Source organism: Neodiprion pinetum, chromosome 2, assembly GCF_021155775.2.
Source record: "Neodiprion pinetum isolate iyNeoPine1 chromosome 2, iyNeoPine1.2, whole genome shotgun sequence".
NCBI lineage: Eukaryota > Metazoa > Arthropoda > Insecta > Hymenoptera > Diprionidae > Neodiprion > Neodiprion pinetum.
This window is the reverse complement of record NC_060233.1, coordinates 24,933,598-24,952,704: the sequence shown is the minus strand read 5'-3', so window position 1 is coordinate 24,952,704 and position 19,107 is coordinate 24,933,598. Positions and strand designations below refer to the sequence as shown.

The following is a 19,107-nucleotide window of genomic DNA, read 5'->3' as shown; positions in this document are numbered from 1 at the left end:
CAGTAGGAAGGTCAGATGTGCAGGAAGTTATATTACGAAGACGTATCTAATCTCCGCGTTAAAAAAGTGGACCACATTCTGGTCAAAAGTTTGTAGTATCAATAGCGCTATTCACAGCGCTGGTATCATTTGTTGCAGCCTCCGTGTTGGCAACGTTAATAAACCGTTAAACTTCTGCGCGCGCATATTCCCGACACGACAAACGAAACCAGCGCCGTGAGTGGCGCTATCGGCACTTCGACTTCGTATATACATGAATCTATTCCGGTTTTGCTATCCGACATAGTAGGGAGATATGTCTCCTCCTAATATTACTTTCTGTACATACGTCATTTTTTAAACACGAGAAGGCCTCTTGATCATTGTCGTCTCCTGTATGCGGGATTTTTGACGTAACACACAAAACAGTTTTCTGCCGATTCTTAACTTCACGCCTGCGAAATGTAAACCTCTGCGCGTGCTTTAAGCCAAGTTGATTTCATTACTAAAAATGGCTGACTCACAAAATTTTTTCAGTAAACAATTACGCTAAATCAAAAATGGCAAACTTTCGTACCGTTTAAAAAATATGTTCTTTGGAGTGGATCAAAAAACTCGTAATAATCTTAAACGTACCGCAAAGATCCGACGAGTGGTGGGGAGACTAGACCCAAAGATATTCCCTTTCAGGTGAGGGGCAATTTCATTTCGGTTACGATCGATGTTTACAGCCAATTCTTACCAACTTCACTTCGGAATTTTACGATGACAGCGATGCTTTGGATAAAATCTAAAACTACTAAACGACAAATTTTCGAGGACGATTTTTTCGTACGCTCCCCAATACAGATCGGACTCCTGTACTTCGAGTCTCCATCACAGTACTGGTCTGCTATGCTTCTTCTATCAATATTGAGGTTATGTATATTATAGTAATAGAACCGCAACGACATCTAGGGGTCGATTCTGTAATTTCACTTTTCACATTTCCCGCCATCCATACCTTCTGATTGATTTGCAAAGTGTAGTCAACAGATTAAAATGCTTGGATAGTGTCAAATGTGAAATGACAGAATCGATACTCTGGTGGCCCCGCTAGAACCGAAAGTAAAAACCTTGCTCCCCCCCACCCCCCCAATCGTCAGGATTCCTCCTGCCAGCTCCTTTAGGAGTGGTGTGACTTTTAAATACCTTCACTTCAGTTATTGGACGAATTATTCATCAGTGAAGCCGATTACTGAGATCTTGTGAAGTTTAGTCAGTTTGTATTCCACGCTGGGACTGTGATTAACTGAACCTGTCTTTTCTTGAATGATTAAGTAAATATCACGGTTGAAAAGTATCAGTTGCGACTTTATAACCTACATGACATTTTCAGTGATGGTATTAACCGGTGTTACATATAAGGATAAATAAACCTCACTGTCTAATTACAAATCAAAGATTAAGAAATTAAGAAAAGAGAAAGAATTATTGAAAAAATTTCGAGCGGTTTTATTTGTGCCAATGGTGGTGAACTAATATGTATATTATAATAATATTATATAATAATAATTCGTGTACTGAGTAACATGAGCATGTCGACACATCACTAATACAACTAGGTATGTGTGACCCCCCAACTCACTAGATGACGCTCACGGCGGTGGCTACGCGAACCTTCCACTCTACCTGATCCTCTTTGATGCAGGGATGAATACGAACAAATTTGAATAACACGAAGTAAAATATCAGCAATTTTAAGAAAGATTTTATAATTTAAACGTTCAACTTTATTAAACTTTGGGGTTTTCCTTTCGATTCTAATGCTTTTAGGCTAATTTTTCTCACTGGACAAATCCCTTCAAATTGCTCAAGAAACATTCAACAGATTCTAGGTATATTATAGTATAGTTAAAATGCGCGAATTCAATTGTCCACCAGAACTGTTATATCATACTTAAACAAATCTATTTTAATCCACTCTGAATATGACTATTAATAAAAACTTCATCATTTGATTCCTGAAGATCTCAACGATGAATAAAATAATCCAAAAAACAGTAGAATAGGATCAAAAATATCAGAGGTTAAGCATTTTGAAGTTCTAATTATGAAAACTTCGAAATTGTTTACATCTTAGCTTGTGTTATTCCAATTTGCTCAGAATCTTTTCTATTGCAAAGTAGCGACGTTTTGTCAGTCATTTTCACCATGATTGGTGCAAACAATATTGCTACGGATGTTTTAACAGTTTTTACTTTCTTTTCCCAACGTTTGATATAGACAGTGGAGGTTACTCATTCTTACAGAATATATGTTAAATCAATGTACTCTCATGCTATATTTATACATGTTACTGCCCTTCTGTGTTATATAAATTTGTTTTCTGTTAAGTTTCTTAGCTTTTATAATTTTCCTTTTGTCCTCTTTTTATATATGCACATATATCTTTGTACAATTTTTATCCATGTTTTCATCTTTGTTATATTTATCGCTTGTGTATGTTAAGTTACTGATAATTTATATCTTTACTATTGATTTAATCAATGCTACTAAACGAATAACGTATATTTTTACTGTTTCATTCCTTAAGGCATTTGACAATTTGAATTATGGCCCTGTGTTTTCATGTGTTTTCACAAAATCGTGATTGGAGGAATGCTCCTTAGTATCTGCTCAATTTACTTGAAAACTTCACTGAACACAATTCAAGCTGTAAAAAAAGTGTGGTATAATTTTCAGCCGGACGGTTTTTTTCGTTCGCAAGCAATAATTTATTTTAAAGAAACTTTCAATTTTCAATAAAATTTTTCCAATTAATTGTCGGTCGACTAAAAAAAAGGCCAGTGGAAAATTATACCACACTTTTTTTGTAACTTGAACTATCACTCCAGTGAATCGAGTAGACCGTACGGAAAATTCGATAAATCGCTATTTACGGAGAAGTTAAGAATTATCTAGGTCCCAAAATTATGGAAGACTCTTCACATGATAGTAACAAATGAGATGCTGACCGGACGTCAAATTCGCTGACCATCGGCCGAAATCTGTCCCATTTCGCGTAGAATACTTATGGGGTACTTATCTAGAGACTGATCAAACATGGCTAATTTTTTTCCTAAACAATCAACAATGCTTACAACAATACCCAAGGGTATTAAATATAGTATACCTAACCTGCTGATGAATTTGGAGCATAGTTCATTGTTTGGGGACAAAGTTATCATATTTCATGAGGAAAAGTCAATTGTTCCTGTATTAATCAAATGGAGGAAATATTAAAACGAAATGCAGCATCTCTTAATTCCTTATGTACAGATAATTTTTCGATATCACACAATGGTTTCTAGGGAGTTAGGATGCGAAATTTTTATTTTTTTTTATTTCAGTGGGTTTAATATATACATAACAGATATTTAATATATTATTCTTTTAAATTTATTATTTGATGTTGAAATCTCAATGATATTTAAATTAGTGTTGAATTTATAGTTGAAACGAAAACGTGCAAAAATTGATATACAAATGATACCAGTTTTTCTCAAGTTGTAAAGATGTAAACATAGCTTATTAAGTTTTATTAGCTTATATAAGCTAGTTTTGTCGAGGAAGAAATACAGCGGTGGCTATATTTCCAAAGCTATGATTATTAACTGCATCACTGCCTTTCTAATACCGAAATTAATTGTGTTAACTCATATGTTAGTGTTTCGGAAGAGTTTATGGTACGGAAATATTATACTTTGTAAGTATATATTTGTTGTGTGTAAAATAAAGGTTATCTAAAAAGTTTATGCTCAAATTATTTATTGTGAATATTACAGACTTATTTTTCTGTAACAAGTTGGATTTGTCTTACTTCGTTTAGCGTTGTTACATAATACGGTAATTTTTACAAATCATGACTACTGAGTACTGGTGGTAAAATATCAAAGCGACATGTCCAATTACTCATCTCGTGATAGCAGATTTTCATTATGATTAACTTGACTCTATTGAGTTTTGAATAACTCGTATGAAGTATAATTTGTTACTGAGTATGCATTTAATATACCAAAATAAGGTCTCTGGAAGATAAATAATGAAATGATAATTCGGAATGACGAACATACACAAAATTTGCACCATCTTCACTAATTATTTATCAGAATTATTTTGATTGTTGTTGTTAATTAGCCAAGTATATATTACACGCTTCCTATTTGCTAAAACTTGCTAAACGTGCAAATAGGGCTTACCTGTTCCAATTCAGCCCCAGTATATTCCGTGCCTGAGGAATACAGAAAATGCTACCATTATGTAGATAATCACATTATTGCGCCATAAAAATGAGCGCTATATGAAACAAAGAAATAAAAACCTTAAGGTAAGTATTAATTGTTGAATTGTTGGAATGAGCGTCGAATAATTACATGCCTCAAAAATGTTCGAGTGACCATGGTTCAGAAATTCATATGAATCTGTGTATAATATAAATATTGCATATTTTTTTAGAGGGATTTTAGAAAAAATTTATATAAGATGTTTATGAAATTTTTCAAAAATATCTTCACTAAATGTGGAACAAATCTTCGACAAATATCCTTTCTAATATTTTAAAATCGTTAGAAAGCTGACATAGATATATTTCAGAAGTATTTGCTGTGAACATAGAAGCAACGTTCTAATTTAATGAACATAGGTTTTTTCCATTCAGCTTATTAGTCATGATGTTTTGTAGCAGGCTTAATGTGTAGTTACAGTTAGTCTGATATTTTCATGAATTCAATCAAGATTTAGTGATAATACATTACAATAAAACCATGAGTAAATAAAAGCTGAATAAAAGCTGATCGTGAATGAAAGAAGGGTTAGTGAAGTTGACATTATGAAATAAAATCGTAATGCCTTGTGAAGCAACTCTATTAACGTTTGTTACAGGGTTTTTTCGATGAAAATAAATTTTCTGATCCGATAATAATATACTAATCACAACCAGTCCTGCCGTTCTCTTTTTAATATGTCCGTATAAGTGGATAGCCAAGTGCGCGGAGTGGGCGGGGATGGGTTAGTAACGATATTCGGGTATTCGCACAGGGTTTAAGGAAAACTCCAAAAAACTTTGTTCAGGTCTAGTTATAATAACAACGATAGGGTGGCCACTACTCAAGGAATCCTGGAAAAACCTGGAAATTTCGGGGGATTTTGTGGAAAGTCAGGGAATCGTTTACTATATTTTGTTTTTCATACAAGTACGTCCCACAATTTTTTAAAACGCTTAAATAAATTAGATCAAATACAATTTTTTTTTCATCGCCGGAAAGTTCTCCTCAAGCTTTGAATATTCATCGATTAATATCATGCATGCAAGATGCAAACGATTATGCGCATCGACTACATGGAACAGTGTGACCTAAGCGACAGTTTGTATTTTCATCGAAAAAAAAAAATATATATGGACAATACGTATATTTTTATCAATTTGCTATAACCAATTTATCCAAATTGGTCAAGGAAACCTATAAAATTTTGGCCAGGAACACCTGGAAAAGTCAGACTTTCGTGATGGAGATTTAGTGGCCACCCTGAATGAGTACAAATCTCAGCTTGTCGATTTGGGCTTGAACAATGTGACCTGTTTTACAATTTTGGCAGGCTGCCGCTCAGGTCCACCTCGACACGCTGGAGATTTGAACACAAGTCCTCCCATTCCGTAGTTTCTAACTAGCATGACACTACAACGGTCGATAACATGACGATTTTTTTCTTTTCCACCAATTTTCAGGTTTTTAACAATCCAAAAATCCTTGACACTAAGTTTCTGATGCTAGCTTACCGTAACGAATGCTGCACTAACAGCTTCTGCTGCTTGGTGCAAATCTGGCGGGCCAGGCGCTGCTGACAAAGCTCTGTGAAGTTGCGCTGCATCTTCGATTCGTCTTTCCAGGAACTTCCAAGTTTGATAGTGGTCAGTGCTGTTATCTTGGAGCATGTACAGTTCTGTGGCTTTGTAAATTCCAGCTACAACTATTCGTCGAGCATACCAATTAAACTGTAAACAAATTATCATTGATTTGGATTTAGTTATTTTATTAAGTACTAATTGAAACAGCATACAGCATACTGCTGTTAGTGAGTTGAAAATCAATACATTTTGTTCATTTGATTACTGTATTATCGCATATTCAGTATTCATTAAACTAATATATTCATGAGCTGCAGTGATGTTTCTAAGAGTGCAAAAAAAAAGAAAGTACTAAAATTATGATTCAGAGCTTTAACATCTATATTTTACTTCAAATCGGATTAAAGTTGCTAAAAATCTAGTAGGTTCATTTGATTTCACCCCATGATGGCTTATTTTGTGAGCATACTATTTTTTACAAATTCATTGAGACAAATTTCATTCTTTTAACAGTCAATTCAATGTCACTCTTAGTTAACCAACCAATGTCAGTGCAGTACGGAAGGTACTTTGCAGGGAAGATCTGGGAAATAATTTTATCATCTCTCGGGTTTGTGTGCCTCACGCCCAATAAATCCACTATTAATTAAAAAGTTACACGTTTAGTTTTACCATATGAAAGCACTGTAGAGAATTATTTCTATGAAGGATTATTCACGTAGCAACTGGAAATTGATCCAAGGTTTCACAGATACATGGTTTTCCTCCTAAATATTGATCGTCGTTGAGAGACGAAAAAATTCTGCATGGTCAGTAAAACGGACGCGATGTTCAAAACCCCTTAAAGATCCTTTGCTAGTTTCATTTTTCCCAAATACACCATAAATATAATTCTATTCTTAATTTCGAAGGTTCATAGTGTTATTAGATATACATGAATGAAAATAGAAACAGTAAAGCAGAGTCAGCCTATTGCCAACGAAATTTGACTTTGGATACTCACGTCAACAGACCTGTCCCCAGCATAGTAGCAAATGTCGTCAACCAACGTCAGCAGATTTGCCAACGCTGTTGGAACATTGGGTGGAAGCGCCATTAGCCCCATAGCTTGAGGCCAAGTCTTTTTGTATGGAATCAGCATCCGGAGCCTTGTCTCTAGAGCGTCTTTGACATAGACTTCCGAGGGCTTTCGCATCTTTGAGGAATCATCTTTGATGGCTAATGCTTCGGACTTGAGATGGTGGGCCAGATCTTTGTTGCACTTTGAATAAAAATGCTGAACTAAATCTGCTCCGCCATTAGGAAACATGCCATGTATCACTCCAGGGTAACCAACCGATTCGGCACCTTTCAAAATGACAAGTAAACAACATTAGCTGGTCATCTTCTGACGAGCACTTTGAAGCTGCATACTTATGAAGTTAAATTTTGTAACGTTACTGTAGCATTGCATTTTTATAAAATTCCGGTATTTCGCAACTTTAGGATTGTCTGAAATTCAGTCAATTTTAGTACAACATTATCATATTCATATTCCGAAAATTCAACTGGTTCAAAATTCTTCCGAAGCAGCAAAATAATAATTTTATTTCAATGTTTCGTTATCTTAACGTTACGAGATAAGTTTGTATGATACCGGGATTGAATAAAAATTTCACATTACAGGATTACAAAGATAAATTTTTTCAATGTTTGAACTTTTCTAATTTCTTATTGTCACAATTTTAGAATTTAATTCATTGTCTTTATTTCAATAAGCCATAAGATTATATGTGACTCATAACAAGCATGAAGCTAGCTCGAGCTAGATTTTGAATATCGCAACAAACAAAAATAAAAATATGATTTCACAAAATTATACAAGATTTTGAAAGCTTTCATGGGATTCCAGGAGTTTCATAAGATTCCACTGCAATTCAACAGATATCTTGAAATTTTTGGGTATTCCAGAGATTCCAAATTGTTTCATGAGATTTCATAAGTAATATTCACTACCCAAACAAGAAATTGAAACAGAATCGAACGTTTCAAATTCGATGAATTTCAATTTTCACATATGTACGCTTTTGACAAAGGAAGTTTTCACGTTGACCACCAGTCAATGCCACGTTCCACTAAAAAAGTTGCGGCCACTATGGTTGCCTCTTCGCGACAGAATTGGTATAAATATTTCAACAATCTGGACTTTTTTTTTACATATATTCTATATCACTGTAGGATATTTATACAGATTTAATTATATCATTTTAATTGCGATCCTATTTTCATCCGATTGAAAATTTCAGGATACACTTTAAAACGTCTACTTTTTGAAACAAAGAAATAAAAACAATTCATTTGTTGGGCTTTTGCATATGGGAAATTCCATGCAAATCCGACCAATATCTGAACCGCACCATTTCTAATTTTGTTTAAAAAAAATTCTGCAACTATCCCAACTCTGATATAGTACCCTGAATTTATTGAGATTTTTTTTCAATTACTTAAGTATTTATAAATGTTTGAAGTGATTTTGAAAAGGGTCTTGTTTAAAATTCTTAAAAGTCTCAGAAGACTGTGCTCTATGATGGGCCGATTTTTTTCCATTATATGTCAGCACTTTCAATTTTTTATAGGTCATTTAAAAACATTGTTAGAATGGTTTAAAAATTTCCGAAAAGTCATATAAACTTCTAGTTTTCACTTACAAGGTACCCTAGGTAGGACAAACCCTCCGATTTTGATCTAGTTCTTATATATTGTGCATCGAAAACTAAGAGACACGTATATTTTTTTTATCTGCTAATAAACGGGTTTAGAGTGATGAAAACGACCTCCAAACATGGGCAACCAATTTCTCAGGTTTCTTAATTTTGAATAGAGGCGCTTGATGTGTTTCAATGAAACCAAGGCTGAAATATTTCATTTACCAATGGAAACAATACAGCGATTGGCCCTAAATCGTTCATAAAAGATAAAATAGTATCCAAGTCTCTTAGTTTTCGATGCACTACACCATATATGAACTAGATCAAAATCGGAGGAATCGACGTATCTAGGGTTCCTTGTTAGAACATTTCTAGATCAATTCCATTGAGAAGTGATTTTCGTCTATTTTCTTGGCACATTCCACGTGTTTTATCAACTTCATAATGAAATTGGTCTAAAAATGTTCTAAGTGAAAAATAGAAGTTTTCAAAATTTTTTGGGAATTGTCAGATCGTTTAAACAATGTTTTATTTGATCCAAAAAATTACAAGTGCTAAAAAAAAATTATAGAAAAATTGGCCCACCATGGGTCAGGTCTTGAGATGTTTGGAAAAGAAAATACCGTTTTTTAGAATTTCTAAAAAAGTCCTTTTCAAATCACTCTTAATATTTATAAAGAATTAATCTGTTGAATAAAAAATCTGACAGAATTCAGGGTACTGTTTGAGAGTTGGGACAATTGTGGAAAAAATGTTCAGCAAAATCAATAATGAAAATAATGGAAATCCCCATATACATAACTCAAAAAGTCAAAAAAGATAGTTTTGTGAGGATTTACCTGAAAATGGATTTCATATTTAGAAAGATCAGTCTTTCTTACGTAAAAACAAATTGAGTTATATCTGAATTCTGACGGCAGGAACTGCTAAAAATTCGAAGACAAAGGTCCAATTCGAAAAAGTGATAAAACTCATTGACATGTTGTTCGGAAGTGGCAAGGGTGGGAGTACTGAATATTGGAGGATTTTCATTACCCAATTTAGATTACAACATATCCAAATTTCAGTCAAATCCAAGATTTCACCGTGAAAAACTGGCGGAAAGTTCGTGGATCGGTCCATATATTCAATGAAATGATGTTTTAGGTGAGTAGCTGCCCGATTACTAGACAAAGCCGTATTGTATGAGAAAATTGTAAAATAAATTCTTTCAGTCCGTTTTAAATTCGTTTTCCTTTACCGGGCAGATGTCGAGCCGGGTGTACGCATTTAAAAAAACGTACCAAGAAAATATCACGAAAAATGACTGTCGCTATCATTCTATTACAGTGCAAGCGATTACAAGCAGACTGATTCTTTTATTGATCCAAGAAATCTTGTAAATCTTTATTTGTGTGACGCCAGTTGTATGTACCTGAAGTTTTGATAGATGAAACGTGATCGAAAACTTTAATAATGTAATCTTGAAAAGTAAATGAAACTTGGTAAGAAATCCATAAGTACGAAACAGGTAATTTAAGGTCAAGTACTTCACTAATTTTCATTCGTTTATCGTCAAAACTCGGAATGAGTGAAAACTTGGGTTTTCGATTAAATTAGATTGACAGAAACTTTAGATACATTGTTTTCTTGTTTATTGCGGCTGAATTTGAACGACAATTTCATTGTAATCACTCCTCGTGAGTAAAGTTAACCCACCCTGATAAAAAAGTTTCCTATAAAAAAAAAAATACTAAATCATTTGAATTTACCAGCACTGATCGCCTGCTTGCTCCAACCAAGATCAGGTACAAAGTCAATCGCAGCATTCAGAATTTTTGATCTGATGCTGTTTTCATATTCTGCATCGGTTTCGTTGGAAGATGATTCGGATCGCGGTTCTTGCACAGCCAAGTTATGTTTTTGATCAGCTCGCGCTGCATATGAAGTCCAGATGCCCCTGAAACCTAATGCGATATAAGAATGAAAAATCTTAATTTTCAGTTTGAGAATTTCTATGGCCACAATTTTTTATAAGTCTTTCATGATCTATATGTCTATATTGTTACAGAGTGTCTAAGGAGTTGAAAAAATTTGATGATCTGATTGATTTATTGTATCGATACAACGTACACAAACAGCAATCAAACCATCAACTTTTAATGTTTTGATTTTAAAGCTTTCTTGTACTTCTATGCATTGATACGTGTATTTTTATGTACTACGCTTTTATTGAAGTAATATAAATAATCCGAATAATTACAGGTATATGTTTGTTTCTCTTATCATTTTGGAAGCCGCGTTTATTTACCCTCTTTTTCTATTTGATATATATCATAATTATCGTTCGTAAGGAGTAAACTACAGTCGTGCGTCGGAGCTGACACACACACTTTTTTTCTATATTATTCCTTAGATTTTCACTTTCTGAAACCCGGATAAATACTCAAAAAGTTTCATCACGTCAGGTTTTTACTTGAACTCTTGGTTGTAGTTTCATTTAGAGTGGAAATCCCGTTGATTTCGAAATCTGGTATCCTATTCTTGAGTTTAAAAATCCTGTGCAAAAGTGATTTCTTACTCCCATTTAATATGTATCAGAGTGAGACTCAAGAATAAATACAAGCAAGGAAACAGAAAATGGAAAGTAGAAGCGTGTTAGGAGGTGTATCAAAGCGAAGAAGAAAAGGTTTCATAGACGCAAAAAATGAACGCGTCATATTAAATACATTTCCCAAAGAAATTGTTTGTTTAATTTTATAAGAAATATTGTTTAGTTCACTGTAATAAAATGGTGGTTTTTTCATTATTGTTATGCTATTTTTATGCAAACACCTTGTATTTTGCAAGAATGCTGTACATGATGGAGGGAAATGGAACTCATTTTTGGATTCAGCATACTCAAAACAGAATATTTACCAAAATCGCCCCATGCAGCTGAAACAACAATATTTGTTGCAGACCTGTGATATTGATACTCATTTACATTTTTTTCAATTTTGAATCTCTTGTATGGACAGATTGATTTAAAGAAAATGAAACTTTTTTTCTTTCTATGTGCGGAACATATCGTTAGATTTATTGCGCGTATTGATAAGGTGATGTGCAAGTCACGTGACCGTTCTAGGAGAGTGAGAGAGATCCATTCAAATAAAGCCAAAAAAATGTATTGAAAAATTGTATTGTTTGTGACTATTTTATTTTATTTTTTTTAATTAAAAAGCATTTTATACGTTTCTCGCTTCATCGTTGTAGTAGCAATATTTATGATGATGAATAAGCAAGAAAAAAGTCGAGATATTAATGTCAATTTACTTGCTTATACTTGTAAGTAATTGAATTATGACATTTAAAAATTTTGTAATGCAGTTGTGGATCGTCAAAAAAGTTATGAAAAAAAACCTTAGATGTCATGATTTCCTGGTCGGCGAAAGATGTATTACAGGCCTAACAGAATGGTCCCCATATTATTATCCACTATATTGAGTTGAGGTCCCTTAACCCTTTTATGCATACATTTTTCCTCACATGCGATTCACTTGAAATTTTTCATGCATGTCATGCATGCTTTTGGGGTTGCTGATTACGAACCTGAACTCGAAATTAAAAAATTCAAGATGGCGGATCCAATATGGCAGACGTAAATTTGAAATTATTTTGATTTTGATAAACTTCATGTTACATGGTTTGTGGAGTCATTAATTACAAATCTGAACCCGGAATTCTAAAATTCGAAATGGCTGATTCAACATGGCGGACAAACAAAAACAACAAGAAAAATTTTGATGATATTCTATAAAATTGTTTGGTATGTATGGTTTGTTTAAAAATTGACATTCGGATTTTCATGGTACTAAACTCAGACTTAGCCTCGCTAACTTGCACTTACCCATCATTGTAAGGCGAGTGGAAGTCAGTGAGGCTAATTGTAAGTCGGAGTTTGCATTTTTAACAATTTGAACAAGTCATGAATGTCATAAGGGGCCATTCATTAATTATGTAAAGACAATATTAGCAATTTTTGACCCCCCCTACCCCCATGTAAAGGCACATAAGATTTCTCGAACTCTCTCTCCCCGTCTTACGTAACATTCTATCTAATTTTTCTGGATAATTAAGTATTGTTAAAAAAGGATCAGTTACACGAAAACTCACAGTTTGACGTAAATCAAAGATTTTTCAACATTGAAAATGGATCAAAATGAACACATTTAAGAATTTAAAATCTTAATGAGCAATACAAATTTTTAAAATAAGGTGTAAATCCAATTGTATATTATAAAATGAAAAAAGGCCATTCGGCATCGGAATGGAAGATTTCTAATGATAAATTCCGACGTATAAAATATTACGTAAGAATAAGTTTTACCCCCCCCCCCCCCCCCCCCCCAAGATAAGGGCATGTAGAGATTTTTTTAACCCCCCTCCCCCCTCGGGACCCTTACGTAATTAATGAATGGCCCCTAAATGTATTTACAAGAAACCACAGTTATACATTTCGCACTTGTGCCTCTTTCGCACGCGTACGCTACGTATTCCGGTCTGTGATGCCGATTTTCGAATAAATCGATTATTTTTTCCCCATTAATCGAGTATAATCGATTGATTTTGAACCTCGATTAAACGACCGACTTGATTATTTCCGCTCACAAACGGTTTTTGTTTTTTACTCCCTAGTAGCGCTGTCTCTAGTTTCTAGAATTTGAGAAGACTCTATGGGAAATCTTTCTAGAGAGTTAATACAGAATCTTACCTGACAGCGACTTTTTGCCATCTGACAACATACTTATGCAAGATGTTGAACAAAGCAGATTCTGATGTCAGACTCGCAGTCAAATGTGGAAATAGACACGTCGTGTTTGCAGTTGCAGCCTGTATTATAGGCAGACTTACCTCAGAAACGCTACTAGGGCTCCCATGAACGACGCAATACAATATCAATTCATGTGGTTAAAGTATCAATTATTATTATTGTTTTACTTACTATGTACCTATTTGATATAATTAGTGACAGATAAATGAGTATTTTTACCCGAAATGGAAAAATATTTTTAATGAAACTATAAATTATCAAAACATTTTTCCGCCATTAAGACTGCGTACTGAAATTTACGACTTTTGGTTTCAAATGCACCGTTTCAAAACAATACGAAATATTCGATTATTCGATTAATTCTTACCGATTTAATGGAGTGAAGTTCGATTATTTTTCTGAACTCGATTCAACGTTGCATCGCTTATTTGTAGCTTAGTGACCATCGCTAATGCGTGGCCGAGGAGGTCTGTTGAGCATACATACCTATCTAAAACTGCAATATTTGGAACTATATGAAAATCTTAGTTTTGAATCCCAATTTTCTCAAAAATTCGACAGAAGTTCTCGGACTATTCCATGATTTTTTCAGGAAAAACATATTTCTTCTATTATTTCAGCTTTTGTAAGTGGAGTGGCAACCCTGACAAGCTTCTGAATTTTATGGAAATCATTTGCCCGAAAATATTATTTTACACGGCGCATATCTTATCATGAGTGTTTTTTGCGAAGTTGTTTGGTAAGACCGTAGTTTTCAGCACACACAGGCCGTCGGTCAGAGGCGAGTCATGCCGAAAATACTTTTTATGCCTTTGCTGGAAAAAATCCATTTCGGCAGACGTACGGAGACATCAATATTTTTTAAAAATTTCTGAAAAGTTTTCATAATACTAGTTTCATAAAAAATATTCTTTTACAGACATGTCTAGATTTTCGCAGTCACATTTCCGAAAAGTTACAGTATTTTATTTTACGAATACATCTTTCACCAATTGATGGTTTAATTATATTATATATGGATCGAATTTTACATGACCGCAACTTTGACTTTCGCATATAAGATTTGCTTAGGTCCGATGTGACTCATGAGATTAAACTTGTAAGTGTAACTATGTCGGGTGAACTACTAATACAGTTATTTGTTTCTAATGTTAAAAACTCGCGAATTTCTATTCTAACCCTAGGACCCCCATTATCCATACGAAACAAATTACTTACAAAGGGGTTACGGGCACCCCAGCACTTCAAATCAACACTACCAACGGACTGATTTTCCCAGAAAGTTTTTTTTTTTTTCCTTCGAACGCTGAAAGACAGACGAATGGAATAGTATATGCGAGAAAAACCTAATATGAATTTCCCTCGTGAATAATTCGATTGAAAAAAGTAAAAAAAAATTATTTTAAACATTTCTCTTAAATTATCATAGGTTATGGGTACTCATGTGTACGGTCCTAGAGCTAATCTCATAAGTAAATTAAACTCTAATTCTATACCTGCAAGTGAAATCGTGAGCAATGGTATATAATAATAAATATATACGGAAGCTACGGTGGAAGGAAAACAACTTCTAAAACAAAATTTAAAAATAAACTTTCCAAAGAAAGACGATGTCGTTTTCTAGCTTATTCCGCGTAGTTGAATTTGTCTTTGATTTCATTATTAGCTGCTTCTACCAAAAATATATTTCCGATCTAAAATCGGTCGTTAATCGTGAAATTTCGTTAATCACACAGTTCACAAGACAACATGTACCAGTATTATTCATTCCCTTTAAAATCCTATTAGTTTCATACGAGTTTTTTTTTTTTAATTGCAATTTTTTCCCTTTTTGTCATATTTGCCTGGGTAAATTGAAACCGACCACTTTGTATAATTGCGCCTTGCTACCCCAGAAATTTCCGACACCAGGAAAGGAATACGAATATTCAAAAGTTTATGTAAAGCAATGGCTCAATTGTGATTTATTAACATCAAGTTTACATTACTTATCTTACATTTATACGAAATTAATAAATTGGTGGTACTTCATTAGTGATCCTGGATAGCTATCATTAAAAACAAAACAGTGGTGCATACTGTCTCATGTTATGAATGATAAGTTGGGGAATGAAAAAAAGAAATTTCTATTAATATCATTTACGATAAAAATGGTAAACATGTATGAAACACCGTCCCTAATATGCAATACAAATGATTTCGAGTAGATCAACACAAGCTAAGAATAGGACAATAACAGTTGAAGGTTTTAAATTATATCATTGAATGCCGTTCAAAATTAGTGTTTATTATCTGCTTCTAATATTTTTAGGCTTATTTTGTTGGCCACAAACATCTCTAGAGATTACCGGAATTTAAAAAAAAAATATTATCCCTAGAGTGAATAAAAATATATTTTTTCAAGTACTGCATGATAGATTTTTACCAACAATTATAATTTCCCGTTATGAGTATGTGTAATGTAAGATTTTTGAATTTTTTTCAGACCACTTTAGGGAACATTGTCGGGTATCGAAATGAGCCCAAGAATATTACAATCCAAACCGATTTAAAAACACTTAAATTTAATTATTTCAAACAATTTAAAGAAAACCTTTTCTGTTGATACCTCAGCCGGTATTATTCGAAGTTACCTAAATTTATTTCTATTATACCATAAGGAAGTTGTTTCATGAGTGTCCACCATCATTGGCGCAAGTAACATTTCTGAAAATTTTCTAAAAGGTTTTTTCTGTTTTCTCTACTTTTGATTCAGATTGATCCATCCTTAACAAAAAAATGCAATAGATTAATGTGACGAACCTATAATTGAAAGATGAAAAAAAAACTGTTTTTCTGTTTTTATTGTGATTCAATTTTTCGATTGTCAATGCATTCATTGACCCTTATCAAAATGCTTTCCACAACATCAAATGCATTTATTGCATGCAGACAAAATTGAATTTTCTCCTTTGAAGGTACAGTCGGCAAAGTTTCACCTCCTACTGTGACGTTAACTTCATCGTCTAATTTGCTGCCACAATTTTTCCCCTGTGATTTATCTAGCTTGCTCTGATCGGCAAGATCTTTAATTTTAAGTTCATAATGAGATCTCGTTATGTCCAACGCGCCTCGGAGGGGTTTGAGAAAATCAGTCTTTAGTTTTGCCGTGTAATCCCAAATACCAGTTACATTTGTCTTATCGCGGATAACCAGGAATCTGATTAAATTTAAACCAGCGATTATCTCATCTGAAATTTCGACCAAATCTACCGAAGTTGCGAACGGCATTTTACAGGCCTTCATCAAGAGAGCAAAAATCCGTTTACCCATAAAACTTGGATCAACTGGATCCGAATCCAGACATTTTACTACACAGTCTTTTACAACAGTCGTAAGATAGCTGAGCAACCCTGAATGACTAAACAAATCATACAAGTGTAATATCAACAAATACTTTGCCTCCATAGTAAATATATTTAGGTAAAGATTGAAGACCTTTAGAGCGCGCTCACGTTTTTCCCGTGCATCGCAGTAGATCATTACTTGGCTCAGATCTTGAACAAATGATTCGTAAATCTTCAATTCCAAGACGTCTTTATCTACGGTAAACTCCTCGACTTTAACGAGTGCTGCTTCAGCCAGCTGAAGCCCCTTCCAAATTAATACATACTCTGAATTTCTTAGCATACAGGAAGACAAGTACAAGGAATTATGAAGAATATATTGAGGATCGTAGACACAAGGCACCGATCCGAGTTCCAAATCGAGACCAATAATGAGATAATAGTAATTGGCATAAGCCAGATCAGAAATCATTTCTTCCGCAGCGAATAAATCTCTATCTTCATATAAGTAGTAGTTTTTTGATTCATCCAAGAGTGTTTCTGAGCTCTGAACTGGTCCTTTGAGCATTCTCTGCTCAATGTATTTGAAGTAGTAAAACAAGTTGCCAGTCAAATCTGAGATTCTTTTGAGTATTTCTTTGGCGAGTGTTCTTCGCTTGCTTTTGTTGTCTTCAACCTCCAAATGGCTAAACGGCTTGCCAAGCAAGCTAATTAACAAGCTCAATAGTAGCTGCCTCTGATTTTCGTTTCGGTTTTCACTTGTCTTTAGAGATACTTCGGCGATGAATGGCGTGAAGAATGTTAAAATTTCTTGATAAACGTTGACAATTCTGAACACAGCTAGGTCTGTTTCAACAAGAATAACTTCATCTCCTTCAAAATTGTAATTTTCGGGAAGTGGCAGTTCGGAGATGTGCAATTTTATCATGTTGAGACACCATTTTAAAGATCTGTCTCTATATCCTGTCATCTTTTGTAATATTGTTCCCAGCGGTTTCAGAATGGCACAAAATTTAGTGTCATTTTCAGGACATTCGGCTTGTTCAATAAAGTCCAAAAGCGCTTCCTCTGCCCTGTAATGTGTCGCTATTACGTTCAACAGCTTTTCGCAGCATTCAAATAACTGCGGCTTGTTTTTCAAATTGTTTTCAGTTAGATAGCCTGAAATGATTGGTATCAAATTCGACGAAACATCTTCCAAACACAAGAAAAATTCCTCATCTTTGATCAAATTCAAGACGCCCTCTGTATTTTCATCACTCAACGACTTTGCGAAGTTGTCGATCAATCGATTACTTCTATCTCTGAGATTTTGTAGATTGGCTACCGTATCACTGGACATTTTTATAGGTTATGGCCTTTTCCGGCCCACTTAGGTCACTGTGACAGTTATTAATCGTTGAAAACCTTCGCAGTACGTCGATAACAATGTATAACTTGATGAAAAAATTAACCAACAATCGAATTTTGCTCACCAAGTCCTACACTCGATCGTTAATGTCATTCAATGATATTTGTGAATATGATCACGTGTGTCGAATAAAAGATTGAAGCAAGTGCTGAATACAAAGTTCAAAAATCGATGTCACGTTCTGATACTGTTAATCCGTGCGTTGACGTAATAATTTTGGCGAACTTGACGAGTGCCAGACGTCAAAACAAGGAAATATCAACGTTTTTCACAACAACGCTTCAATTTATGATAGATACTTAGAGTTTGCAATAAAGCTTACTTTGCACGCAAACAATCCTTCGGAGACCAGAGATATTGACTAACGAAGAATACGGTGCCATGTTTTCACCTCACTGCACACTCCAGATAGTCTCGTTTTGTAAAACTTGCTAATTTCGTGGCTCGTATTTTGGTTTTAATCATATATTTCACGATTACGCAACCTACTGTAACATCCAACCGGAAAACTAGTATTTCTTATTGTTTACCATTATTCTATACCGCTTCTACCCTTAGAGATATAAGTATGGAGTACGTGAGCCATAGGAGCGCACGTAAGTGAAAACCAGCACGGGTTAGAAAGAGAGGGAGCAACTAGTGAGTCTGGTTGTCTTTGTCTAATCAGGCATGCGCTGGCGTGCCGAAAGTTGTTGACACAAACATAACCTGCTTCGTGTTGCCTTCCCCAAAAAATAGGACCATGGTCAAAAAGTGTATAAAGTTAAATATTGAATGTTTTTTTATATCTTCACCTTTAAATATCCTTGAAAAATTTGAGATTCATTAATTTATTTAAATTATATTAATACTACTATTCATAGTCTTACTACTGATTACATTATTTCTTGATACATACTTTCGTATCGAGTGCGACCGAGACTCGCCTGCTGCGCATGCGTGATTAGACGAAGACAACCAGACTCACTAGTCGCCCTTTCTCTTTCTATTGCGTGCTGGTCTTATCGGCTGACTCATGGAGACCAGAGGTAAGGAGGCCGAACGCA

At 34.3% G+C, this 19,107-nt stretch overlaps 1 protein-coding gene across 1 annotated transcript; it reads right to left on the bottom strand.

The window, feature by feature from the left end:
* Positions 1-3,087: 3,087 nt before the first annotated feature.
* Positions 3,088-18,377, bottom strand: Coq9 (glomulin). The gene is made up of 5 exons (XM_069133181.1): positions 16,168-18,377; positions 10,284-10,478; positions 6,849-7,192; positions 5,777-5,992; positions 3,088-4,231 (listed from the first exon to the last, which is right to left on the bottom strand). The coding sequence occupies exons 1-5, from the start codon at positions 17,990-17,992 to the stop codon at positions 4,196-4,198; spliced, it is 2,616 nt and encodes an 871-aa protein (XP_068989282.1). The 5' UTR covers positions 17,993-18,377; the 3' UTR covers positions 3,088-4,195.
* Between the last annotated feature and the right edge of the window lie 730 nt (positions 18,378-19,107).

Bases quoted from the DNA above. Each gene is read 5' to 3' on its own strand.
- Coq9 (XM_069133181.1), bottom strand. From the start codon at position 17,992: ATGTCCAGTGATACGGTAGCCAATCTACAAAATCTCAGAGATAGAAGT. The intron at 7,193-10,283 runs GTAAATTCAAAT...TCATTTTGAAAG, and splicing joins CAAGCAGGCGATCAGTGCTG to GTGCCGAATCGGTTGGTTAC. The intron at 5,993-6,848 runs GTGAGTATCCAA...ATTTGTTTACAG, and splicing joins CTGGGGACAGGTCTGTTGAC to TTTAATTGGTATGCTCGACG.